Source organism: Beta vulgaris, chromosome 9, assembly GCF_026745355.1.
Source record: "Beta vulgaris subsp. vulgaris cultivar EL10 chromosome 9, EL10.2, whole genome shotgun sequence".
Classification (NCBI taxonomy): domain Eukaryota; kingdom Viridiplantae; phylum Streptophyta; class Magnoliopsida; order Caryophyllales; family Amaranthaceae; genus Beta; species Beta vulgaris.
In genome coordinates, this window is record NC_079210.1 from 7,535,032 (window position 1) to 7,562,755 (window position 27,724).

Here is a 27,724-nt window from a genome sequence, read left to right on the forward strand (position 1 = left end):
ATGTGCAAAGTGAAAGTCAAAACACCTCCGTACATTACATTTTGGGATGGACCACGAGAGCTAAATCTGGGGAGTGGGGGAAAAACACATTGTTAATGTTACTTAGTATCTGACTGATTGATTCTATCATACAGGTGAACTTGTAAATAAAATCCCCCTACCTCCTCTTAGAACACAGTTTACAGCAGACGATAAATCCAGTTAACATAATTAACAATCTATAGTCACTGCTTAATTTCATAATTTATAACTTCCTTTGGATCTTTGTAACAAAACCAGGAGATCAGTAAGAAATGAGAGGTTATGCACCAATCAAATTCATTAGGCTGATGAACATAAGTCAAAAGACTACAAGTCTACAACAGGTTTCAGCATTGACTTTATTTTGCAGAAAGTAAAAATTATTGATGTTAAGGGTGGATGAACTAATTCTATAATTAAGCAAAGATCAGGACCATTTCGCTTTTTCTTGTACAAAATAAGAAAATGTACCAAAATATTCATTTAATTCGTAGCATCACCGTTTTCCTGAATTGAATTGAAGTAGCTAGTAAGGGTGTTGATGATGGGTGATTCTATGCTTGCACTTGCTTATAGTCCTTTGCTGTTAGTTTTGGGCCTAGTGATAAGCAGTTGGTTGAGAGATTGTGGAGTAATCCGGAAAGAGTCTTTGCTTTCAACATGGTTTAACAATAGTCCCCAACATGTTTGCACACAACCTGATAAGGTTGGCCACTACAGGTGAGCCATTGAAAATTCGCTTTGATTTCTAAGGGGAAGACATTATCTTATGCTTGCTGTAATTTGTCTCCTTCAAATGTATACCTGTTCGGGATGATGGTATGATTGGTGAACCTAGGGTCTGCATGGGACAAGAGCGGGTTCGTGCTGGTGAGTACATCTGATCTTGCCAGTTACATTTTCTTATGCTTGCTGTAATTTCATTTGAAGGGGGAGGGGTGGTTCACCTCAAATCATATTTTATCATCTTTGATGTCTTCTCATTACCATCTTAAAACAACTATAGTATGTCGATTGCAGTACACTATCGTTAGTGCTTGCTTGACTTTGGTGCAATAAATTCCTGATTCTTCGTACGTTGCATTGTATGCCTAGCAAAATGGTGAACTGAAGACTTGTGCATCTTCTAAATTAACAATGCATGATGCTTCTTATATTATCTGACAGGAAGCCCAAGGTTAATTTCATTGCAAATAGCTGGCAAGTCTATTGAAGGATCAACATTGGTAGCTGAAAAATCATATTGGGGTGGTGCAGAGGGAGAGTCAGTTTTTCGCTGGTTTCGGGTACTGCGTCCTGTTCATTTTCTATACATACTTTTCATCATATTTTGGTCGTGAGACTTGTAACTGTATGATATAGTACTCCCTCCATTTTGATATAAATTTTGCCGTATATATATTTGGGCAATCCATAAGTAAGCAAATAAGCTCCCCACTTTCTTCAATGGAAATTTTACCCACTTAACCCTGGTGATGTGCACCCCTCCACTAGTTCACTAACTTTCTATCTCTCACTGTCTGTCTTCATATCCCATGTGATGTAGGGCCCTCCACTAACACACTTTGTCTCACTGGCCGTTTTGTTTTTACTTTTACACTATCTGCCAAAAGCCTACATTCCCCTACTGAAAATTATTTAAATGTTTGCCCAAGCCTAACAAGTTTATTTGAGGATAGAGGGAGTAGAAATTTCAGCTTTATATTCCTTAGGGGCTGTGATCCTTTAGCAGTTACAGTGTCCTTACAATATTCAACTTGTGGTTGCAGAGTGATTCAGGTGGGCAACAAATGGAAATTAATGGTGCTATCACAGCATCATACACACTTTCGGTTGATGATGTTGGACACTATATATCAGTATCCTGTGAACCAATTAGAAGTGACTGGGCACGTGGTCCAGTAGTACTCTCTGAACAATTTGGTCCAATAGATCCTGGTAATTTTCAAGTGCTCCTTGTTAGTTTCCAATGCAGACATTTCTATTACAGGAAAAAAGAGCTTAGTTCTTACTTTGACCATAATTATCTACTGCAACATAGTTATAGACTGCTATGAATTGACATAGATTGGACAGTTTAGAGACTAGGATTAATGGATAATAACAGAGTTTCCATTGATTATTTGGATGAATTTATAACATAGACTGATAAGTGATAAATACAAGCTTTCAGAGGCTTGCATTCTCTCAAATATGAAGTAAAGCTCACAATTTTCAGCATGATTTCCCTCTCCATAATGTTTTGTACTTTTAGGAATTTCTTCCCTAACTAACTTCCTTATAACTCAAGCGACCATAAGTAATTTTCCTAAAGTACCCTCCCCCCATTATTAGTTCTTAGCATAGACTATAGTACGCCCTCTTTTACAAAAATTGAATCGGACTCATTTTGGCGCGACTATTGGACAAAATAGCTTATGTCCTTCGTTTTGAACTTGCACATTTTTACATCACTTTAGTCTATTAAATCACACAACTTTCTTGATTGAACTTTTACATTGCACACGTCTAACAAAAAGTATGATGTATAAACATTTCTAGTTGAATGAATCCAAATTAGATTAGCGAAATAAACCAGCACCAATTTTGACGAATAACCTAAAAAACAACTGGGTATTATACTTCGAAAGATTGCATGCTTCTTTGAAATATATGTGACTCCTGCAGGCGGCCAATTCTTTTGAAACATCGAAATTGGCCGAATCCGAGGTTCTTTTAATTGTATGACATTGATATTCTAGGTCCCCCGTCTTGTGAGGCACTCAGCTTCTCAGGATCAATGACAGAAGGAGAACGATTGACCTTTAGTGCATCATACACTGGAGGGGTAAGATGTTATGCTGGAAAAATGCTTGCAGACTTTGACTTGTCCTTTGGTACCTTTAATCACTCTTCTGACCTGTTCCAGGAAGAAAGGCGACTGCTACATTGAGTGGTTTAGAGTACAAAACGATGGTTACAAGAAGAGACTGTCTGCCAATGGTGAGGACGATATATACATGCTTTGGAAAGAGATGAATGGTTGCCTATAAGGCTAAACTTGTTATATTTTCAGAGTTTCTAGATTTAGCTCTTGATGATGTTGGGAGTTGCATTGAAGTAAATTTCACGCCTGTTCGGAACGATGGAGCTAGAGGAATTTCCCAGCGAATTATATCTGATATTATCATGCCCGGTATGTTATTTGGACACACAAATTATTTACAAATACTTTCTCAATCTATTGTTTAGATTTCATTTGATTAAGTTATTTTAATCACTGAATGTGATCCATTATGTGGGTGAACAGATTTGTGGAAGATATAGGTATATGTTGGTGGGACATTTTTAGCTAATTCGCATTACCTTGTTTTGCACAGTGCTGTTTGTTCTTCTTGGACGGATTCGGTTTAATAGAAGCACATCAGAATGCATGGTGTTTACTCTTTAAATTTGACTAGCTGGCTTAATTTCATCCCAGTTTTATGTTTGCTGTATTTAGACCCTCCTACCATAGATACGCGTTTCTCTTGGATTTGACCAATTTTTCTTCTATTGTTAATCATCACTTGGCATGTTCATGTTAACCAATCCCAAATCATTTTGGGACTTAGGCTTTGATATTTTATCAACATTCAACAGCATTATTTTGGATAGTGGGTGGCTGTCTTCTCTTGGGACTAAATGTGTGCTTGGTCACAAAACTATAGAATTGTTGGGCAGGGAGGAAGGAGGGCTGAATGTACTAAATTTGGTTGTTATATGCAATACGAATATTCCTTTATTGAGTATTCACTCAGTTGAATGATTTTATATTTATTTATTTTTCATTTCAATTTTTTTTTTTTTGCATTTTCTTATATAAACAGCTGATCCTGTTGGTTTAGAGCTTACAATATCTGCTTGCCATGTGGCTGAGGAAGTGTTTCCACGTAAGAGATACTTTGGTGGACATGAAGGTATAGGAGAATATATATGGTATAGAACAAAAAAGAAGCTTCACGGATCTGATTTGAGTGGTATATCTGAAACATATGATGATGTTATAATTTGTGGTCGAGACGTGTAAGTTCTATATTTCTTATGTCTCCACATGATTTGGCATATGAAGAGTTATGCTTTAGTTGGATTTTTCTATATTTCTAATGATGAGTGTATGTATGTTACAGTACATACACACCGTTTCTGGATGACGTGGGGGAATATTTAGTTTTATATTGGGTTCCGGTACGCAAAGATGGGAAACCCGGCAAGCCATTAGTTTCAGTTTCTGATGATCCAGTTGGCCCAGGTAATAAAGCTGTTTGCTTTTATAATGCCTCAGTTTTTCTTGTTGGCACCTTCTAATGGGAATGAAGATGTGGCTATTAGCCTATGATTGTATGTGAACGATGATTGGCCATGTATTTCATTTAATTTTTTTTCCTTTGGGAGTCAGCTGGGGGGTGAAATGGGATTTCTGTATGTAGCTCTGAGTGCTTGTTCTGTATTATTTCTGTCAGATTCTAAGGGGGACCTCAATATGGCGCTCTCTCATTATAGTTGGGTCATAGATGCCCTTTGATTCATTGTTGCATGTAGATAATTTTATTAGTCTCTAGAGCCTTATCTTTATACCTGGTTACTTGCCTGGGAATAGGAATTTAGGTTGTATGCAGGTTCCCTGTAGTCACATATACTGAAGTTCACCTGTTTCATTTTGACAGCTCATCCTGTAGTACAAAATATTTGTGTCAAAGCCTTGAGTTTGAGCACTTTCTCTGGTGAAGGGGAGTATTTTGGGGCTATGAAGGATCAAGTCTGTTTAGCTGGTATAGAGAAACAGCGGAGGGCACTATTACTTTGATAATTGGGGCTGATTCTCAGACTTATGAAGTCACAGAATCAGATTACAATTGCCGTTTGCTGTTTGGGTAAGTAGCTTTTTATATTTTATGTCTGCATGAATTTTTGAAAATCCAAGTTTCTTTAGCATACATAACAGACTGATTTCATGTCATGTATGAATTCTTGATTACATGTTATTGAATTGTTTTCTTCGATAACAATTTGCTTAAGGTAAGTTCAGATCTGTGTATTTCTTGATGCTTTATACCGAGTTTGTTTTATTTGTTTCAGATAGGCTGAAATGCCAGTGGTAAGTCTGTTGCGTAATATTATTACAGTTTTCTTGATGTTAAAAATATGAGACCCATCTTCGTTTGGGTGTTCATTTCTTGAAGTCAAAAGCTTAACTTGGATCCTCATTTTCAGATCGGCCACTCTTTGGATTTTCAGATCAACTAAATACGTACACACATAAACCGACTGGGAAAAGAATTAATATAAAAGCTAAAAAAAAAGAACAGAGTAATCCGCCTGAAGGGTTACTGTTGATGAGATAAGGGTCACTAAAGAGGTTAATGTTCATGAGATAAGGGTTACTAAAGAGGTTACTGTTAATGAGATAAGGGTTACTATGGGTTACTTTTACATATTAGGGCAAGCTGGATCAAGGGAGATAGGTGGGGAAAGATTCATGGGTGATAAATTCTGAAAATTTTCTGGGTATGGTTTGAGGGTGAAAATGACATGGGGGATCCCATTACTCCCAAATTGAGGGTAATATTTACCGACATCCCCCCTAGGGTAATAATTACCCTCTCTTTCTCCGGCAAAAGTTGGTACTGCCTCTAGCCGACCTCCTCGAAAGCCCTCTGTCTCCAGCAAATACTTTGTTGTGACCAGAAAACAGAGGAAGGAAGACAAGGAGGGAGCAACAGCTGGAGCAATTAGTACCCTATGAATGATCCCAAACTACATAAAAAGACACATTTCACCCCTAAAATATTCCTCTGTAATAATCAACCCCCTAAATTATACCCTTTTAATTGTTAAATGGAAACCAGGCACGCCCTTATATGGAAGAAAATCTCACTTTTTACTGTAGGGCTACATACAAACAAATGTCAATCTCCAAGAGGAAATTAAAAGCCTATCCTTAAACCTTTTTGCTAATCAATGGGGACGTAAGAAAAAAGGGTAACTTTAAAATTCATAAGGGCGATAGCTTAAAAAAATAGGGTAACTTAAGCTTTAGCTGACTTTAGGTAACTTTTTACTCTAAATGGGTAACCTATAATTGAAAAAAAGGGTGACTGAACAGGAAAGATGTAAATTTAACCATAATTTGTTTGTAATAAACTGTTACCGCATTATGTTAAGAGTAACCTTTTTCATTGCCAAAGTAACCACTTTTATTACTTGTTGAAAGATGAGGGTAGCAATTTCCCTTCTTGGCTAGTGGTAAAAAGAGATAACCCTACAGGTCGATGTTCATGACTGGACGTTTGAGTGAATAGAATCAGAATCCTGTTGAGTTGTGTTCAGAGGACCTTTGAGCTCATCGATTCAAAATCTTTCCTCGTTTTCCAGCTTGTTTCTCCAGTTTCTTTGTTCTCTGTGGTTCATACCGGCTTTATAACAATGGGCTACTTAATCCGACCCTTATTGGAAGGCATACACACCGATCTATGCTTTTGGTTTTGGTTTGCTTTAAACTAATACATACATATTTTTCTTATTCATAATGATACTTCTTTTTCTCGATCTAAAGATCAAGGAAAAGGAAAGGGAAAGAAAAGAAAACACTTGGGGATTCATGTTTAAAATTGCATGTCAAGAAAGTTTTGGATTTTTTTCTTCATGTTACGTTAAGTTGCCTTTTCACAAATGCGTTACAATAACTGGACATTCCTTCCTCTCCTATCTCGGTCAAGGAGAACAATGTAGGTTGTCTCTAACCAAAGGTAAATGTGGCAAAAAAATTCTGTTTTAAATGTGTAGTAAGATAAAAAGTGTGAAGTGATTAGTAGAATCATTGCGTACTAGGTAGTGCATTTAACTCTCTTTTCTTTATGAAAACAAGAGGACCTCTATGTAAAATCATTTATTATCCATTGCATTTCGTATGTGGTTGGTTATGTTAGTGGTCCCTGACCAGTTTGTTATCTGAGCAACAGATACACACCAGTTCGTTCAGATTCAGTTGTTGGAGAACTCAGGCTCTCTGATCCAACAGACATATTCTGCCTGGTAAGAGTGTTCGTGAAGAACTTTCATTGCCCTATGTAATAAATTAGTTTTGCATTTCATCTCAAACTATTAGGATCTCGTCTCTTGTGGCAGTCCAAAATGGTATAGAAATATATATATATCTATTATGAGAATGTGAAAACAATTATATAGGGGTTGGTTTATGTGAAAACAACCCTTTTATGAGAACGTGAGAACCAGGGAATTAAAACTCTCCCGTTCCGTTACAGAACGGCCGTTTTGTAACGGATTTTGGATTTGCCGTTCCGCGAAATCCCGTTACGGAACGCCATAATAAAATTCACGTACTTCTCGCCGCGTTGTCCGTTCCGTAACGCGAACTCGCCGCGTTAGAACGATTTTATCCCCGTTACATCCGTTCTTTTCAAACATTGGCCAAATTTTTTTTATGATTTAAGTATATAGTTGAGGAAACATGATATTCTATTAGATTTGGCTATATTATGTTGTAATAATGCTTCATAAACTATAGAAATGCAAATAAGGTTAAAACATATTAATGTGATTTTTTTAAAAAAAATTCACGCCGCGTCGGCCGCGAAACGTTCTATTTCGCCGTTACAAGCCGTTCCCGCGACAACGCGACCGTTCCCGCGAACGCGACCGCGAGCGCATTTTTTTCCCCTAGTGAGAACACTTTGAAGTAATTCTAATTAGCCAACAAGTAATCCATTTTAACTGAAATGTAATATATTTTTTCATTTGCGGGGCCAATCTTCTTAAAGAAATACATTTTTAGGAAAACAGATTACATTTTTACTAAAATAGATTACTCTTCCACTGTTTTGGCGTTATCATATGTGAGATGTTCTTCCCTGCACGTTATTCTACAAAATTTTCACATGATATCATAGAGTTCTTGGAATATTCACCATGTACTTACGATATTTTCAAAATTCACCATATATCCCCGTGTTTTCAAAATACATCCAATTGCGTTACCGTCAACTGAACATGAGTGTTATGTTAGTTTTTTGTTAGTAAAAAACTTAATTCAGCATATATCCCTATACAATATACCCTTATTTTAAAATTAATTGGTGTTTCATGAGTAAGCTAATTGTTCCCTCTTTGTTACTATTTTGTACATAAAATACAACACCCTTGATAGAATTTCACAATTTCATATTCCTTTTATGTGATTTTTTTTTGCTTTAGTTATGAGTTCACATTTCGCACTCAAAAACAAACTTCTCACCTATTAATCTGCATCACACCTATAAGCAAGACTTTGTGGATTTAATGTTTTCTAATAGCTTCTTATCTTGCAAATTTTCTCAAGGTGCAATATCTATTTAGGACTCGATGAGAAGATCCTTTAGAGGGTGAACACATGACCAAAACAAAAGAATTAATAAAAGTGAGCTAAGAAGTTCTGGAGCTTTATTTGGGCTGTTGTATGGTATCCATGTACAAAAATGAACGCTAGCTTTCAATATGAGAAATTAGATGTATAATGATCTTTTATCAATATAAAAATAAGGGTATATTGTGTATTAAGTTTAATATAGAAGTGTATGATGAACTAAGTTTTAAACTAACAGAAAATAACTGTACGCTAACGTTTAGTTGATAGTAAGAACAATTAGATGTATTTGTGAATAATTCAAGGGTATATGATTAATTCTGAAAGTGACAAGGATATTATAGTGAATTGTCTAAAGACTTGGGGGTATTGACTGAAAAATCTGTTTACTCTAATATTTCTAGATGTCCTTCACTAGTTTGCATTCTACATTGTGTCTTTTCCTTCTCTTCTTTCTTTGAACTATTGAAAATGGCTAGAAAGTTGTATAATGAGAATTCCTTGCCTTCTACCTTAGAACTATTGAAAATTGAGATGGTTGCTCTCACTGGAAAAGCAATGGAAGGAGAAATGCTCACTGCTGTTGAAGTCATTCCAAATAGTGAGAGCCAACAAAAAGTTTGGAGCAAGTACAAGAAAGATGTCAAGTATCACTGGTGAGCTTTATAAAAGTATCCTTGCATATGTAAGATTCTTTGTGTAGCTTTACTTGATGGACAATGACGATCTGACAATTTAGTCTTCAATGCTTGGAAAAGTATCCACATTCTTTAGCACAATTTGAAGGGTAGGGGTCGAAAGTTTAATATTTAGTTATTCTGTAATTTAAGTGCTCCGTCCAAAATTAATAAAAGCCTAAGAGTAGCTCCAGTCCAGTACTTTAAATCAATTTTCTCTGCTTGTCCCTATATCATTTGGGCCAATTCCATGTTTACATGTTCTTTGTCATCCAAACAATGGATTTCACCCAATTCTAGAGTTTAAAATGAAATACTAGTATCCAGTAAGAGACTTAAGAAATATAATTAACCTTCCTTGACTCTCCTAATGAGATTCAGTGACTTTAACAACATTCCCATAACCAGTCCTAAATTTACGATATATTCTTTTGTTACATGTAAACCTCATCGTGAGTCAGACCATGTAAGTAACCCAAAAAAGCAATAAAGACATATTAGGGAATGCTCTCGTAGCAGAACTTGAAAGCAGAGGCTTTGGTTTGGAGTATGTTGAACACGTCTCTCCTTGTCATATCTAAAGGCGATTCTTCTGTAATATCTGAAAATACCTCTTTCCTCTAATTGGGGCAAGTCGTTGCTCATGTCTGTCACCCCCTCATCTTTGAAATTCATTGAACGAGTCCTCACTTAGCGATTCACATATGAGGCAAGTCATTACTCATGTCTATCATTCCCTCATTTTTGAATTCATTCAACTCATCATATTATTATAGCTTTGAGCTCAGTACTCATGCAAAAGTGTGTTCTTAAAAGATAATAAACAAAAGGATGCCTGAAAGAGAAGTTTCTGATAAAAATAACAAGAGATAATATGGAAGAATGGGGACTGCCAAGTGCCAAGTGCCAAGTGCCAAGTGAGTATAGAGGTTGGTACTGGCAGCAGCTGCTCTCATTTCTTACAGTTGTGCATAATTGCCAATCAGAATTGAGAGAATAAAGCCAGAAGTGATCTAATGTTGGTTTTAAGTAAGTTGACATGCAAAGTGTCACTATTTAGGATTGGAAGGCAATACTATTAAGCTTCGTGCTATGAAGTCATTACCATGAAACTAAATAAATGTGAAGCTAGATACATCAATTACATCTCAAGTGACTTCAGAGTTCAGAATGCATCAATATTTCGAATCTAGCTGATATATGTAATTATCAATCGCTTCTTGCCCCACACTTTATCAAGAATGTGCTAAAGTTAGTTATGCAAATCATCTGCAATTCCCAAAAAGCAACTTCCTTGTTTGATTATTGCTTTGATCTTCTTGATGTCACGTCCAAACTTAATTGTTAAACTGGATATTGAACTCGTGAAAATTGCTTGCTTCGCACTTTGAATTGAGTCGTTGAAGGAGCTTGGTTTTGGCTCATCACACATAAGGGGTTTATTAACTTTCATTTAGACTTATTTTGCATCAATTTATATATCCTTTACCCTTTCAACCTTTTCTTTACACCCGCTGTCATTGACCTTTCTCAAATTTTATTTATGCATCCTCATATTTTGTTTTGCTCTATACATCTCATTCGGATTTTTGTTGCTTATGTTTTCTCTCGTCTTGCTATCCTCACTTTCTGCAGGTATTATTCTTCAGATTCTGGGGATGCCAGATCCTGGGAAATGTATTCTTCAGAGAGTTCCTGCTCTTACAGATTGTGTTTTGAAGACATTGATCGTTACCTGAGATGTGAGTGCATTGTTACTGATGTCTTTGGAAGGTCAAGTGATCCTGTATATACTGAAAGTACTCCTGTATTGCCAGGTATAATCTCCTTTTGCCCCTCCTCTCCGTGGTCTTATACATTACAAATAAATTTTTAAGGAGTCCTCTCAAAACAACTAATAATACCTAAAAAGAAAGGGAAAATAAATAGACACAGCACGATACAGATGCAACAGCCTTATTGGTGATGCTTTTGGAAGGTCAGGTTTCTTGAATCAAAGATCAGATCCTGAAAACTGCATGTTTTAATGTGAAAAATCTGAAACTTATACTCTGTTCAGAAACTCATGTTATAAAGTTTGCATATTGAAAAAAGGACAGGTTGAGGGTTTTTGGTTAATCTCAAACAATAAGATTAAACACAGATCTTTAGAAAGTGTTTGTGTCTGTTGCAGGACAAGAGCTCCTGCTAGTCCAATATGAAAGAATATAGTCCCAAAACAGAAATAGAGATGTAGAGAGAAGAGAGAAATAAGAGATAAGAGAGATAAGAGAAATAGAGAGAAAGATAGAAGAAATGTTTAGAGAGAGATTATCATTGCTTAATTTCGTAGTGATTACAAACTACAGCTATGCTATATATAGCTTGAGCTAAACTGAATACAAAGCCAAAGAATAAACAGAATTCTGTTATAACAACTTTTCCCGCCTAAAAATAGACTTTAACTATTTCTTTCATTCTGTCCTCTAACATACTGTCCCCCTTGAAAAAGACTTGTCGCAAGTCTTTAGGATACAACAGAAGTGGGATACTTAGCTTCAAAATGACAAAATCTTCAGCATTTTCCCAGGAAGCTTCATGAGCTTCAAAACCATCCCATTGCACCAAGTATTGAGTAACAGCATGATTTTTCTGTTTAACAAATCTCCTAGTCAAGGTGGGCTTAGGAGTGAGAATTATAGAATCAGGTTGACCTTGGAACTATGGGGGTATGTGAGCAGCAGCAGGGAAAGTACCATAAAATTTCTTCAACTGGGAACCATGAAAACTATCATGAATTTGAGCATCTTCAGGTAAAGACAACTTATAAGCTACTTTTCCAATCTTAGCCATGACTTGCAAAGGACCAAAGTGTTTAGGAGCCAACTGCCCAACTTTTGGTTGGATCTGTGCTGAAGAGTCTGCTGCCTATAAGCCTGTAGTTTAAGCCATACCCAATCACCAACTTGAAATTCTCTATCAGACTTGTGCTTGTCAGCTTGTGTTTTCATCCTAGCTTGAACCCCTGTCAAGTGGTATTTAAGAGTTTGGATCATTAACTCTCTTTTCAATAAACTTCTATCAACTGCTTCAATCTTGGATTCTGCAGCCAAGTAGGGTAAGTGAAGAGCTGGAGGCTCGTTATAAAATATAAACAACCTCAAATGCAGTTAACTGAATAGCTGAATGGAAATGGGTGCTGTACGACCATTCTGCTAAGGATAACCATAGGCTCAAGTCTTTGGGAGAGTCACCAGACATACATTTTAAGTATGTTTCAAGACACCTATTCACTACTTCATTCTGTCCATCTGTCTACCCTTTCCCAAATTTACTTGAGAAAATAGGGTCTCACTGACGATACTTCTTGGCCAACCATGAAGTTTGAACACATTGTCAAGATAAGCTTGAGGTACTTCTAATGCAGTAAAAGGAGGAGATGGTGCTATTAAATATCATATTTACTCAGCCTATCTATAACTACAAATATCACTGTTTTTACCATGTGAGTTAGGCAATAATGTGATAGAATCCATGCTCACATCAATCGAAACTTTTTGAGGAATAGGCAAATGTTGTAATAGTCCAGGACTTCAGCATTGTCATATTTTGAAGATTGACAAATTTTGCAAGTTCTAAATAAAGCTTTTGACTACCAAATGTATTCCTTTCTAGTAAAAGATAGTTTTAAGTCTTTTGAAAGTCACATCTCTACCTGAATGGCCTCCTTCTGGTGTAGAATGTTGCCAAGTTGCCAAGTTATCAGTTTGAGTCTCAAATCTTCATCAGGGCCTAACACTATTCTTCCTTTCTTCATGGGCAAAAGTGACTTCAAAGTAAAGCCAACAAAACTAGGCATATCTTAAAGTTCTTCAATGATATGGACTAAATTATAATCCAAATGATAGCTCACTTTAATAAGAGCATCCAATCTGATGAAATGACTGAAATAGCCATTAATAGCAAATGTGAACTAGGGACCCTAGATAAACCAAACCCTAGAAATAAAACTACTCTATCATGAAATAAATAATGAAATCTAAAACTATAAAAGAAAACATAATTAAAGAAATCAACAAAAGAAACTAATAAAATTCATGAATTAATGAAGAAGAATAAAAAACTAGGGTTTTCAACTAGAAACTAGAGAGAAAAAGAGGAGAAGAAAACTAAAACTAAAACCTAAAAAATACCAAAATGACGTGAGATAGGGAGAGAGAGAGAGAAAAAGAATGAAAACCTAACCTCAATAATATTCAATAACCTAATATGACTAGGAAAGTCATTTACAAGATAAGGAAAGTCTTAATTAAATCATTAATGGGCGGATTAGTTATCATCACAATAACTCTCATTTATTATCCACCCCTCATTATCATCATAAATAAACGGATTGGGCTAGAATTCTGAGCAGATTGACATTCAAATTGGGAAGAGGGGTCAAAACCATCTACTAATGTCACATTGCACGAAGAAAAATCATGAAAAGTAGACTGACAATTAGAACAATAAGGGGGTAGTGTCATGTAAATTTGGGACGAAAGAGCAGATGAAGACATCTCCCACTCATAAGTATCCCTACCTAACCACACAATTAAATCCCAACAATAATAAGGTAATTGGAAAAGAAATCCTCCATTACACATAGATTCTACCACCATCCCTGTTTCTTCATTTAACCCTCATAAATCACTAGGCACATATCCCACAGTTCAAATTTCATGATTAGGACCAATAAAATCACCAAGCTTATGATAATAATTCCAAAACACTTCATTCTCATACTGAGTAAAAGAAAAAATTGCTCTAGAATTACTAACAGATACATGAGGTTCACATAACATATGAGATAATTCAGCAGAACTCATGCAAAAATTGGGAGGATTTTGATATGATGCGTCAAAACTCTAAACATGAGAATCCCACGAATTATTATTATGTTGCCTAGCAAAAGAATTATCCCCATCATCAAAATAACATGACTCCATGATACAAAAAAAGTTATAAAAAATATATAAATATTCACAAAAAAGGAAAAAAATAAATAAATAAATAAATATATATATATATATACAATTTAGTTTCACCAACAAAATTTGATAGGTTGTCGTACACCTGTCAAAAATAATTCTGGCAAAACCTTCTAACAATTTAGTAGGGTAAGTAGGGTCGAATCCATAGAGAGATGATCGTTTTATCTAGTTTATAAGGTATAGAGAAACTAAACAAGATCACAGATATTTGAATTAAAGTTCTAAACTAATCAAACTAAAAAAATCAAACTAAAAAGGATCTAGGGTAAGGGTTCATCGTGTTTATAACTATAATCTATCATAATATCATCAATAGTTCAATCAATTAGATATCTAGAGCAGATTAATCCTTGGTCATGCATGAACATTCTCAATTCAACATATGCTAGTACGGTCGCTCGACATAATCAAATTTGCTAATTGTAGGTAAGCCTCTAAAGAGTACCATCTCTCGATCTATGACTCGATATTAACAATATTTAATCAAACAATTGATCAGATTCAAGATTAACAATAAAACAGTAATCAATTAGAGATTTCAATAACTAATCAAACCACGAATAAATATCAATCAATAATCATATCATATAAATATGGATTCCCAAACCCTAGAAATAAAAATACTCTCATGAAATAAATAATTAAATCTAAAACTATAAAAGATAATAATTAAAGAAATCAACAAAAAGAAACTAATAAATTCATGAATTAATGAAGAAGAATAAAAAACTAGGGTTTTCAACTAGAAACTAGAGAGAAAAAGAGGAAAAGAAAACTAAAACTAAAACCTAAAAATATCAAAATAACGTGAGATAGGGAGAGAGAGAGAAAAAGAACGAAAACCTAACCTCAATAGTATTCAATAATCTAATATGACTAAGAAAGTCATTTACAAGATAAGGAAAGTCTTAATTAAATCATTAATGGGTGGATTAGTTATCCGCGCGTACGCGTGGCAGATTCCAGCAGAAACAGTGCAATATTCCAAAAGGCATAACTCCTTGACTAGAAGTCTCCTCGGGGCGTGCCACCTATCGTTGGAAAGCCCTTCAAGTATAGTTTCCAAATATGGTGGAATTACTCGATTATAATAAGTACATCAAAAGTTATGATCATAAGAGTATATGTGACTCTTTTTTCACATTTCTTTTAATGATCTCCCACTTTGTTTTAGCTCAAACACGTACTATGAAGTATGCAAACGATCCTTATGCATTGTAAATTCTTTTCAAGCTCCTAATCCTCAAGTTTAGCTAATCATACTCGAAATACGTCGTCAATGCCTGAAATTCATCAAAAACAAGAAAACATACCGAATAGGAGTAGAAAAGCATAACTTAAGAATATAATGTAATAATGAACATAAGTATGAAACTAAATGCTCTAAAATGCAACCTAAATGCACCTAAAAACTATATATAAATATGACTTATCAGCCCCCTAGTAGAGGTGTCTTTGATCATAGGGTGGTCTTAGAGGAAGGAAGAGCCTTGAACATTAGGCCATATAGATACCCTCTAAGCAAAGGGATGTGATAAAATAATTTATACAAGAGATATTGGACAAGGAGCATGATTCAAAACATCTCCAGTCTATTTGCTTCTCCAAGTAGTCCTTGTTGGGAAAAAAGATGGCACTTGGTGCCTATGCGTAGATTACAGGGAGTTAAATAGAAGAACTATCAAGAATAAGTTTCTAATTCCAGTCATGGATGAACTTGTTGATGACCTTTCATGTGCTAAGGTGTTTACTAAACTGGACCTTAGAGCCGGTTATCATCAGCTTAGAATGCATGACGGGGATGTGTTTAAAACAACACAGGTCACTATGAATTCTTAGTCATGACATTTGGCTTGACAAATGCACCAACTTCTTTTCACGAGTGGATGAACCAGATTTTGAAACCTTTACTAAAGAAAAGTGTCCTTGAATTTTTTGATGATATTTTAGTGTAGAGCGGTACATTGGAAGATCATTGGACACATTTAGAAGAGGTCTTTGCTCTCATGGAAAAAAAATTAGATGTAGATAAGGTTAGCAAATGTATATTTGCTACTGACAGAGTTGACTACCTAGGCCATTTTATTTCCAGCAAAGGTGTATAAACAGATCCTCACAATGTTGCAGCAATAGCTAGTTGGCCTACACCTACTACTGTGAAGGATTTGCGTAGCTTCCTCGGTTTGGCAGGGTACTATAGGAAATTTGTAAAAGGTTTTGCATTCATTAGCAAGCCTTTAACAAATTTACTCAAGAAAGGAGCTTTTCACAGAGATGCTCAACAAGCATTAGAAGCTTTAAAATTAGCTTTGACTACAGCACCAGTATTAATTAACTTTTCCTAATTTTAACAAAGTATTTGTCGCTGAAACAGATGCATCCAAATATGGAATTGGGTCCTAGATGGCGGTCTCTGTGTATGAAAAAGAGCTCTTGGCCATAGTTTTTTGAGTGCAAAAGTGGGGGCAGTATTTGATGAGTAATCAATTTGTGATTAAAACTGCTCAAAAGAGCTTAAAGTGGCTACTACAACAAAAAAAATATCAACACCTTTCGAAACTTATGGGTTTCAATTATGAAACTCAATACAAGTGATGGAAGGAAAATTGAGCAGCTGATGCATTGTCAAGAGTTACTGAAATTTTGTGTGGCAATTTCTCTCCTTTCTTCTAATTTGAGTTCACTCATCCAAGCTAGTTATCATCAAGATTAATTCTTGAGTGTCATTATTGATCGGTTACAACAAGAGGTCAAGTTTTTGGGTATACATTGGTGGATGGCTTGCTTAGAAAAGATGCCAAGATTGTGGTAGGTCCAGATCCTACACTCAAGGCTAAGATACTTTTATGGGAACATTCTTATCCTAAAAGTGGCCACGTTGGCACAGAGTGTTGGCCATGCTGACAGAGAGTGTTGAGAGTGTTGGCGATGCTGGCAAAGAAATATGAAGGAAGTTTCTATTGGAAATGTATGACAAAGAGTGTGAAGCAGTTTGTATTTCTCAAGCATCTAAATATGAAAATTGAAAATGCAGCTAAACCAGGCCTTCTACAACCTTTACCTAAAGAAGTGTGGGTAGACATTTCAATGGACTTCATTACTGATTTGCCTAAGTCTATGGAAAAAGAAGTCATTTTTGTGGTGGTAGATAGTTTTAGTAAGGCTGCCCAGTTCATGGCATTGAGCCATCCATTTACAGCAATACAATACAGGTGGCTCAGTCTTACTAGATAATGTGTTCAAGCTACATGGTTTGCCCAAGTCTTTTGTTAGTGACAATGACTCCATTTTCCTTGGTAATTTCTGGAAAGGCTTATTCCCTCTTCATGAAACTAAGTTCCTTGTGTCTTCTACTTATCAACGTGAGACAGATGGACAAATTAAAGTGGTGAATAGGTGTTTAGAAACCTATTTGAGATGTATGTGTGGGGATTCACCAAATGATTGGTGTATGTGGTTACCAGATGGTGGTACAATATCCACTTTCGTACTCCTATCCAACTTGCACCTTATGAAGTTGTTTATAACCAAGCTCCTCCTGTGCATCTACCTTAGTTGGCTAGAGATTCATCAAATGATGAAGTAGATAGAAGCTTGGTGAGAAGAGAAGCCATGATTGCCTTGGTTAAATTTTATTTACCTCGAGCTCAGTGTAGAATGAAAAAACTAGGTGACATTTAGTCAGAGAGAAGTTTTGAGGTTGGTGATTGGGTTTGGTTGAAATTGCAACCCTAAATGCAAGTGACTCATAAGCATAGGAGTAATCATAAGCTCAATCCTAAGTACTATGGGCCTTTTCAAATCTTAGACACTAGGAAGGTTGCCTACAGATTGAAGTTACCTACTGAAGCCAAAATACATAAAGTATTCCATGTTTCTCAATTGAAAAGCTTCTAGGGCCTCTTCCGGTAACAAAACATATTCCTTCATGGTTCCAAGGCCAAGCTCCTACGTGTTGTTGTTTTAGCTTAAAGAACAGTCAAAGTCCAGGTCCAAGATTAGCTGCAATATTTAGGGTGCAGTCTCTTCACCTTGAACTTTCCTGAACTGAACTTATTGGACCTAAACTGAACTTATTAGACCTGATTGGACCTGATTCAACTTATTGGAACTTATTGGACCTGTTTAACTTATTGACTTGATTGGAACTTATTAGATCTTATTGGACTTGATTGAAACTTATTAGACATTATTGGACCTGATTGAAACTTATTAGACCTTATTGCACCTAATTGAAACTTATTTGACCTTATTAGACAAAAAAAGTTGATGAGTTATAATATAAATATTACCCCTAACGTAAATTTTATCTCTCAAAATTTATTATGAAATAATAAATATAAAAATTTGCCTTTTAAAAAAATTATTATTATTAATTATCTCTTATGATAGACAATTTTTTTTTAAAAATATATTATTTATATACCACTATTATATCTAATACTCTTTTTAATAGTAATATGATTAATAAAATAATAGACAATAATACAAGTATAATATTATACATTGTGGTTCTTCAATTAAAAAAAATTAATAATAGCATATCAGCTAATAGTAATATGAATAATAAAATAATAGACAATAATACAAACATTTAATAAAATAATAGACAATTATACAAGTATAATATGATATAATCACTGTGATACTTCATTTAAAATTCTAATAATAACATAATCAGCTAATAGTGATATGAGTAATAAAATAATGGACAATAATACAAATGCTTATTGATCATCGACAATTTGGATCTTATTGGAACTTATTGGACCTGATTAGACCTAATTGGAACTTATTGCACCTCATTGAAACTTATTGGAGCTTATTAGACCTGATTGGAACTTATTGCACCTGATTGGAGCTTATTGGACCTTATTAGACTTGATTGGAACTTATGGCCTAATTGAATTTGATTGGAACTTATCTGAACTGAACTGAACTTATCTGAATTAAACTGAACTTATTTGACCTGAAACTTAATTTATAAAGGTGAAGAGAACGCACCCTTAGTGCATTGGAAAGATTTTCCATCATATGAAGCTACCTAGGAAATTGCTTCGAGTTCATTTCACAGTTTCCTACATTTGTTGCATAGTTTTTCTTGTAATGCTAGACTTGAGGTCTAGTCTTTTTCATGGGGGAACGAGGATAATGCGGTCGTTACCGCCAGGCACCAGATATCGGCTTAAACCATGAGATATCCCTAGAACCCGCCTCAAATGCAGTTTTTTTTACACCATTACGATGCGGGTAATATCGGTTCGGTTAATTTGAAAACCTTTACGACACTGGCGGTATGATACTATGCGGCCTTGTTTTGACACGATAAGTATGATATGGGTCAAACTACTATTTATAAACTAACTTGTTGAAAGTTAGTTAAGTTTGGCACCAATTTCTGTTAGTTGCTTCTAACTAACTTGCTGAAAATATGGGTATTTCAGTTACATGTAAAGGATACCTATATATACTAGCTGAGTTTGTAATCGACGGTTTATCAAAGAAGTCAAACACTTGTTCCCTCCTATTGCTCTCTCTATCTCTCTCTCTTTCTATCTTCTGTCTGAACTCTTATCTTTCTCTTCTATCTCTTCTGAGTAGCTTATTCTGTCTGAAATACTCTTAGAATATAGTAATCAGTAGCAGGAAGCTAAGCTCCTGCTAGTCTAATATGAAAGAATTTAGTCTAGAAACAGGAATAGAGATGTGGAGCGAAGAGAGAAATAAGAGATAAGAGCGATAAGAGAAAGATAGAAGAAATGTTTAGAGAGAGAGAGATTATCATTGCTTAATTTCGTAGTGATTACAAACTATAGATATGCTATGTACAGCTGAGTTAAACTGAATACAAAGAAAGTATAAGAACTTTTCCTGCCTAAAAATGGACTTTAACTATTTCTTTTATTCTGTTATCTAACAGCGACTCTAGAAAATCTGTAAAAAAACCAACAGCTTGTCAATAATCAATACTCCCTAACAAAGTGATGTGGGTATTATACTGAGATTATATTGCCTTAGTAAGTGTGAAGGAGTTATTGGTGAGCGAACTTTTAGACGGCCTTCCTTGATCCCCTAATGCACTTGCTTGCCTCCCAACTCAACTAACAAATAGGTGAATTAGCAGCCAAGCAAAGCAATTAACTATTTGAACCCGACTCCTTAATAACAAAACAAAGCCCAAAGTTTAACTAAACAAGTTATACGCTTAAAATTGCCCCTTATGGTAACTAAAATAAACTTTGACATGTAGAATCCTCACTTTATGATGAAGCTAAAACCATGTAAGTTCCTAAATTCAGCAAGGGTTCACATCACAAGATCTATACTTTGGCTGTTATAGTTTAATATTCATAAGAAGCTCGTGTAGTTTTTTGCATGGATATGTAATGTACAGACAGAAAGTAGTGTTTCCTTTTGTCTACAGAGAAGCCGAAATAATGAAGTTGTCTATAAGATTAGTATGACACTGCTTCCAAAATCCTGATGTTACGCATAGTTTTCTGTTTCTATTTATTGATTGTGATTTTAGCATTTACATAAAGCATGACATTTTTTTTTCCATATGTTTCTGCTTTTCAATCTTTGTGTGCATAGTAAAGACAGTTGCTCTTGGGTCTCATGACAGTAATCTGCTTTATTCATTGTTCTTTTATTATTTTGCTTGAAATAGCCAATATCTGTAGTTTTTTTTTCTTGTCACTTTTTCTTTGTGAGCTACTCAAATGTATGATAAGCGATATGAAGGCACTCTTTCTCTGCAAGCTTTATTTATTGCAGTACATGTCCAAATTTCTTGCGATTATTTTTCCTTAGTTGACGAGTACAATTCAGATTCTATTTTTCTTTACTTGCTTGAAGTGGCTGCTATTCATTGATGCATTGAATCTTTAGCTGAGTCATAATATTTTACAAATTGTATGGTTAAGTCAGTTCTATCCAAATTAATTCTGCATATTTTCAGGAATCGCTAGAATAGATAAACTGGAGATTGAGGGAAGAGGATTTCACACTAATTTGTATGCTATCCGAGGAGCTTATAGTGGAGGCAAAGAAGGCAAAAGTAAAATACAATGGCTTAGATCCATGGTTGGCAGTCCTGATCTCATCTCTATACCTGGTATAATCTTCAGAGCTCCTCTATGTGTCTCTAATCTCTATGAGCTCTGTTATCTATCATAATACTTTACTCATTGTATTCTGCCATTTGTTTTGCCTGTATGCATACATCTAATGCATACATCTAACTCATCTAGCTAACACTGTATAGCTCATTGTAGTCACATGACATTGGTTTTGGCGATACAGCATTTTAAACATAAATAGCGATAGTGCTGAATATGCTGATAGTTTTCGTTTATTCAGAACTGAATTTTAGGTGTTTATTCAACACTTCAGATAATGTATGGGATTAATTTGACAATTAAGGCACTGGTAAAGGTTTCAAAATATTATGGTAAATATTGGCGACAAACTTACTAGGAGCAGCGGGATAAAGTTGTCGGCAATGTTGCACTTGAGTGCCCTAACTTAAACTTCAGCAAGATATGTTATTGTTGAGATATAATCATATATCCATGCTGAAAACCGTACAGTTTGGTTGGGGGGCTATTATGCTATCTAGTAAATCAGGTGGCAAAGTTGACTGCAAAATACTATACAGAGCTGAACTGTGATAAATTTCGTATCATGATCATCGAAAGATTTAGAGAGGCTTTTTCAAATCTGCGACAATTGTTTGCATTGTTGCTGCTCTATGGATACCATAGTTCATAATACTGGGAATGCATCATATGCATTTATCTGTGTATGCAGTGTTCATCAATTGTTTGTCTATGATTTTTGTCAAATATAAATATATGATTATTAGAACCTTATGATGTTTGATATTGTAGGAGAAATGGGAAGGATGTATGAAGCTAGTGTTGATGATGTGGGATACCGCCTAGTAGCAGTATACACTCCAGTAAGAGAAGATGGAGTTGAGGGAAAGTCTGTCTCAGCTTCAACAGAGCCAATAGCAGTTGGTAAAACTTCTGCACAACGATATTCAGAATATATTTCTGAAATAGTCTGCTCTTGTTTGGTTTTCAGCATCTTTTTCCTAGTATGTGACTCATACAGAACAGCATTGATGTATAATTACGTCACAACTCACGACTCTTTTAGTTTTTGTGTTTAGTGGACATTAATTAAAGAAAACAATAAAGGATAGGCTCCCAAATCTTGGTTTGGAGAGGTTCTCTTGAAATCGCGGTTCAAGATTCACACAAGATTGCAGTCTAGAGCACTTTAGAGTTAACAATTCTATAACAAGCTCAAAGCTCGCTATTTCATTCAACAACAGCACACACCTTACAACCTAACAGCTCTTGGCTATATATAGTACAAAGTTCAGCACCTCAAGTAATAAACTAAGCAAAGAAATACAAGAGAAAATAGGGTTTTTTCAAGTTGCTGATCAGCACACCTTTACCATTTCGGCTATATCTCTTGATTGGATAATTGTTTGGCTACGAAACCAATTGGAAGTTTTTGTAGACTTTCAGAGCTTTCCAACAAGTGGTCACATGTGAAATCTTCCTTCTACTTGAACTAACTATTACAAAAGGACCCCAAATAGCTAAAAACATGTGAAACCCATCCTAAGTAGAATAGCATAACCATGTAAGCCAAATCTTAATTCTTAAGTCTTTTTTACACCAAGCATTCATCATGTTTTTATGCCATGTTGCCTCCTTTCTCAGTTAGTTTTCTTACATTTCATATGGCTATCATGAGATTATGATGTCTCCCTTTGCTGGCATTCTGATTGGTGATCACATCAGTTCCAAATTGGACTCCAACCATTCTCTTTTCCCCCTCTCCAGATGTTAATAGTTTCCCTCACTAGATGTTCAGTGTCAATACTATTTACTTGTATAATAAAGATCAATGTGGCCATGTGTAACACCTATGATCTGACTTGATGCTTTTCTGTTGGCTACTTGTAGAACCTGATGTTCTTGAAGAAGTGAAGAAAAAGCTTGACCTTGGTTCTGTGAAGTTTGAGGTATATATGGTGATCATTTATTATGAATCTTGTTCTGATAATAATTCACAAGACAACTAATGATCTCTAGGCTTCTATTAATGTTTCTTTCTTATCGCACTTGTCTGCTGTAGATAAGATCATGCATGACTTATCAGCCCATGATTCTTTTTACTGGTTTTGGTCATTTTTTACGTGGGTGATCAGAATCATCTTTTCTCACCGTTTTCCTTGCTTCAACTTTGAGCATATGCATATTATTGATTTTGGCTCCTGTAAACAAATGAAGTGTTGAGAAGTCCCAAAAAGTAGAATATGCACCTTGCTGGTCTACGAAGCGACTTTACTTGTGTCTGGAACAATTCTATTTAATCGCTCTTTCATTTGCAAATTTCTGAGCCTTCTAAAAGTGCTTATTGTGTACTGGAAGAAATGAACAATATAATCGTAGTAAGGTAGCCTTTGTATTATAAGTCTGTATCATGATTTATATCATCATAGGTATAAGGAGTTGCGTCCATGAGCTCTTAGATAGCCTACAGACTTGCAAAAAACCCTAATCCCTTGTAGATATTCTATTTCAGAAAGGTCAGAGTGAGCTATCTTACTTCATACTGCTGCCTACATCAATTTTTGCAGTTAACTATTCTTTATATATATTTCTCCTAATTAATCTATATATTTCTCCTAATTAATCTAAAATCCTAATTAATTTTACGTAATTAACTACTACCTTGTATTCATATGTTCTTCCCATTTTCTTTTGGGAAGAAACCAATGAGTAAGGGTTAGTTGCAGAGAGAGGAAAAATATAAGTCGGAAGAAGAAAAAAATTACACGCCGAAGATGTGGAAAGAACAAAAAGTACAGGAGTAGCATAATTTTAAATTTGGTTCCGATCAGGTACAACCAAAGCAACTAAATATAACAAGTGTAGTAATAATTGAATTATGTTTATGCTTCCGTAATCTCTTCAAAAGTATTTTAAATTTCCTTTTAGCTAATTATTCTTCCAAATTTTCTACTTTAGTTTACATCTCTAAGAGTTTTTGACATTTTAAAAGTGTGCGTTCATTCGAACCTTTTAGGTTGTTGATGCATAGGACAGTAGCACAGCATGTTCCCTTATATGTAGGTATAATATGTGCAAAAGTATCTAGAACAGAGAGATTGTAGGACATCACTCTATGCCCTTAGCCTTGTGTGACTTGCCTGTTTCCTGTACCATAGTACAGAGCCTGTTTCCAGTTGACCCAGTTCAATACACAATGATGAGCTGCTAAGCCACAATGAATAAGAAGTGTAGGCACATTAGTGAGCCATTTAATTAAGTCCATTACTATCCAAATGTCTATGAAGTATGAACAGTAAATCTTTCACTTTCATTGGAAATGGGCATGATACTTTGCTTCAATGACGATGCCAATGTGATTATATGATTAATATTGGCATGCAAACCTTTTAGAGTATTTTCTAGTTCAGCTTAATGACTTTTGCCGCTTACCACAGGTAATATGCAACAAGGCTCCATCATCCAAAAAGGTCGCCTACTTTTTGCCACTCGAGTTTTTTTGTGTTTCTAAATTACGATGAAAAATTGCCTTACATCTCTTACTTCTCAGATTCTGGATACTGGGGGTCTTGAGAGGAGAATTTTGGAAATTAACAGAAAGAGAGTCAAAGTTGTGAAGCCTGGTTCCAGAACTTCTTTTCCGACTACTGAAATGCGTGGCAGTTATGCCCCCCCATTCCATGTAAGCAATACTCTGCTAGACTATATATCAAATTTAATCAATTATAGTATTATTGCCTTATGCTTGTTCTCTCACTTGATAATACATGAGTATTGGACTATTGTCCTTTTTTGTTCCCATGTTTCCACTCCAAATTTTGAGAACGGAGGATTTCCAGTGCAACTGTTGCACCATGTGGCAATACAATCCTCTCATGATGGACAATTATTCTTGAAAATACTAATTTATTAACTATATCTTAAAGACTGAGACAGACAGCAACGTGCTGGCATGATATGTCTGTATTTCTCTAGTTTAAGCGACTTACTCGATAACATCCTTGCTAGCAGGTGAAGTGCAATTGCTTATGCATGATTAAAGCTGATTCACCAGAGTTAAAATAGTCACTAATCTGTGGAAATTTGATTATGAAGATATTCTTGTTCAGTAATGGTGGTGTGCTGATGCTACATAGTCAGTAACTCTATGGCGTTAGTTAATTGATAATTTCCTACATGATGGCAATGACCGTAGTAGGTCGTATTATTAGATATGAGAAAATTATTTGAGGTGACCTCACGTGGTAGTATAACCGAGCTCTGTATTATATGAACCCCAAGAGAAAGGTATATATGCCATAATGGCACTCAAAAGTTAAAAGAAATGCAGATTGAGATTAATATTTGCAGCCATTTGTTTCCAGAAATGGGTCATCTATGTGATAAATCTAATTTTGGACGTATTTCATGCTGATATAAGGATAATTTACTATGATAAGTCAAGGACCGAGAACTTTATACTGCATTGTTCCATCCCCAAACTCAATTTTTCATTAGTTTTCTTTGGTCAGAAACTTGTTGATATTAACAGTTGTATTTATTAATCAGGTGGAGGTTTTCCGCAATGACCAACACCGATTGAGGGTTGTCGTCGACAGTGAAAATGAAGTAGACATTATGGTGCATACACGCCACTTGAGGGATGTCATTGTGCTTGTTTTCCGAGGATTAGCTCAAAAGTTCAACAGCACGTCTCTAAATTCTTTGCTGAAAATAGAAACATAGGAATTCATTCACCTTTTGAATGTCTTTAAAATGTCATTTTATCAATGTTAGTGAGGTTTCCCTTTCGTTTCCTTGTTTGTATGGAAATCATTGCTATACTTCGTCATAGTTAACGGAAGTCGTGTACAACTTTGCTTGTGGCTTGTCAAATTCTTTTTTTGGGTTTATACAAGAGAATGTAATTAAATACATTCTTCAATTACTTTTGATTAGGGAGTTGGGTGTAAGTTCAGTCTTTATTCATTCCGTTTCCTTGTTTGTATGGAAATCCTCGTTATACTTTGTCATAGTCAACGGAAGTCATGTACAAGTTTGCTTATTGCTTGTCAAATTCTTTTTTTGGGTTCATACAAAAGGATGTAATTAAATACATTCTTCAATTACTTTCGTTAGGGAGTTGGGTGTAAGTTCAGTTTCTATTCGATTTTGGATTGAAAATGCACCTATTTTCAAATTGAGAGAACTCTCGCGTTTTTCGTTAATCAATCTTGAAAATTTTACAAGCTACGAGAAAAATATTTATAATACAATATATCCAAAAATCACGGAAAAATAAGAAGTACAAATATATTTAAAATATCCTAAATGATGACTAAACTGTTAGAATCTTGAATAAAAAGACCTTTCTCCATTCCTTTGGCTATAACTTTTGATTGAATGCGAATTTTACCATGAAATCGATTGGAGGGCTTCCTACACTTGAAGATTTTTTCAACCATATGTAGCAGCAGTTCCATCATCTAAAATGATGTGAAACAAAACACTCTAATAAGGAGCTTTCCTTCCTTGCTAGGAAATGGTGTAATTCGACCCTTGGCTGCTTACACCTATGTAAGCATGTATAACCTCCTTGCTTCACCTTCTTGCTTCATTACATCATGAAAAACATTTTTGCTAGTGAATATCGTAGCTTGATACTCCCTCCGTTTCCTAAAGATCTTCCCTCTTTCCGTTTGAGTGCGTTTTCAAAAGATCTTCCCTCTTTTACTTTATTTCTTATTTGGAATTTTTTTTTCTCTTTTTACCCTTTCATGTCCCTATCATATGGTCCATTATTACATAATAATTCAATTTTACTCCCTTTCTCTCTCCTACTTTAACCCTTTTTTATTTGTTTATTTATCTTAACCCCTTTCTCTCTCCTACTTTACCCACCCCATACCCCACACAAATGGATCATCCTTGGTATCTGTGGGAACAGTAACAATGAAGATCTTTAGGAAACGCAGGTAGTATTTGTCAAAATTATGCAATTTTTTTGTTTTGGTGCTAACTCTTTTTTAATGTAAGTAACACTACTTAATATCAAGCACTTCAAGCAAGCACCTCTACATCTTTGATGGGTAGCTGCTAGCTTAGCTCCATTACACGTTTAAACATATAACTAAACTAATTAGCTAATTCAAAACAATTTTAGTATTAATAAGCTACTTAAAGATAATTAAATAATTCTTAAACAAGATTAGTGCTAATTAATTCCTATTAACTCTCTGAATCTTGTTTAGCCAAAAAAGAACTTCAGCTCCAAATACATGTGCCCTTGTTCCTAAGCTTAGGTCATGCTTGCTTTTGCTCATTATCACTTGGATTAGAGCAAATTATGCCCTTGAAAACCTTTTTTATTCTCAAAACTAACCATAATCAATAATTAAATAAATTTATTAAAAACTTTGGATTAGTTTGCTTAGAGCAGCTAGATGCGAATGCATCACTTAGCTTTTTCATGAGCACAATAACCGCTAGCTTGTTCATTTTTGCCTAGGATTTGCACACATGTCTACTATCTAGGTGGAATTCTAGCATTTTGAT

General features: G+C 35.1%; 1 protein-coding gene across 1 annotated transcript; it reads left to right on the top strand.

Moving 5' to 3' along the window:
* The first annotated feature begins 565 nt into the window (after window positions 1-565).
* LOC104884356 (187-kDa microtubule-associated protein AIR9) lies at window positions 566-26,127 on the top strand. The gene is given in 20 exon segments (XM_057392142.1): window positions 566-741; window positions 806-891; window positions 1,189-1,307; window positions 1,791-1,959; window positions 2,763-2,855; window positions 2,938-3,003; window positions 3,077-3,196; window positions 3,870-4,065; window positions 4,170-4,291; window positions 4,707-4,778; window positions 4,781-4,913; window positions 7,002-7,074; window positions 8,897-9,057; window positions 10,714-10,895; window positions 21,052-21,207; window positions 21,983-22,114; window positions 23,081-23,139; window positions 24,628-24,660; window positions 24,741-24,872; window positions 25,739-26,127. Coding segments are annotated over 20 exon segments (2,457 nt in total). The 3' UTR covers window positions 25,916-26,127.
* Window positions 26,128-27,724: the final 1,597 nt, after the last annotated feature.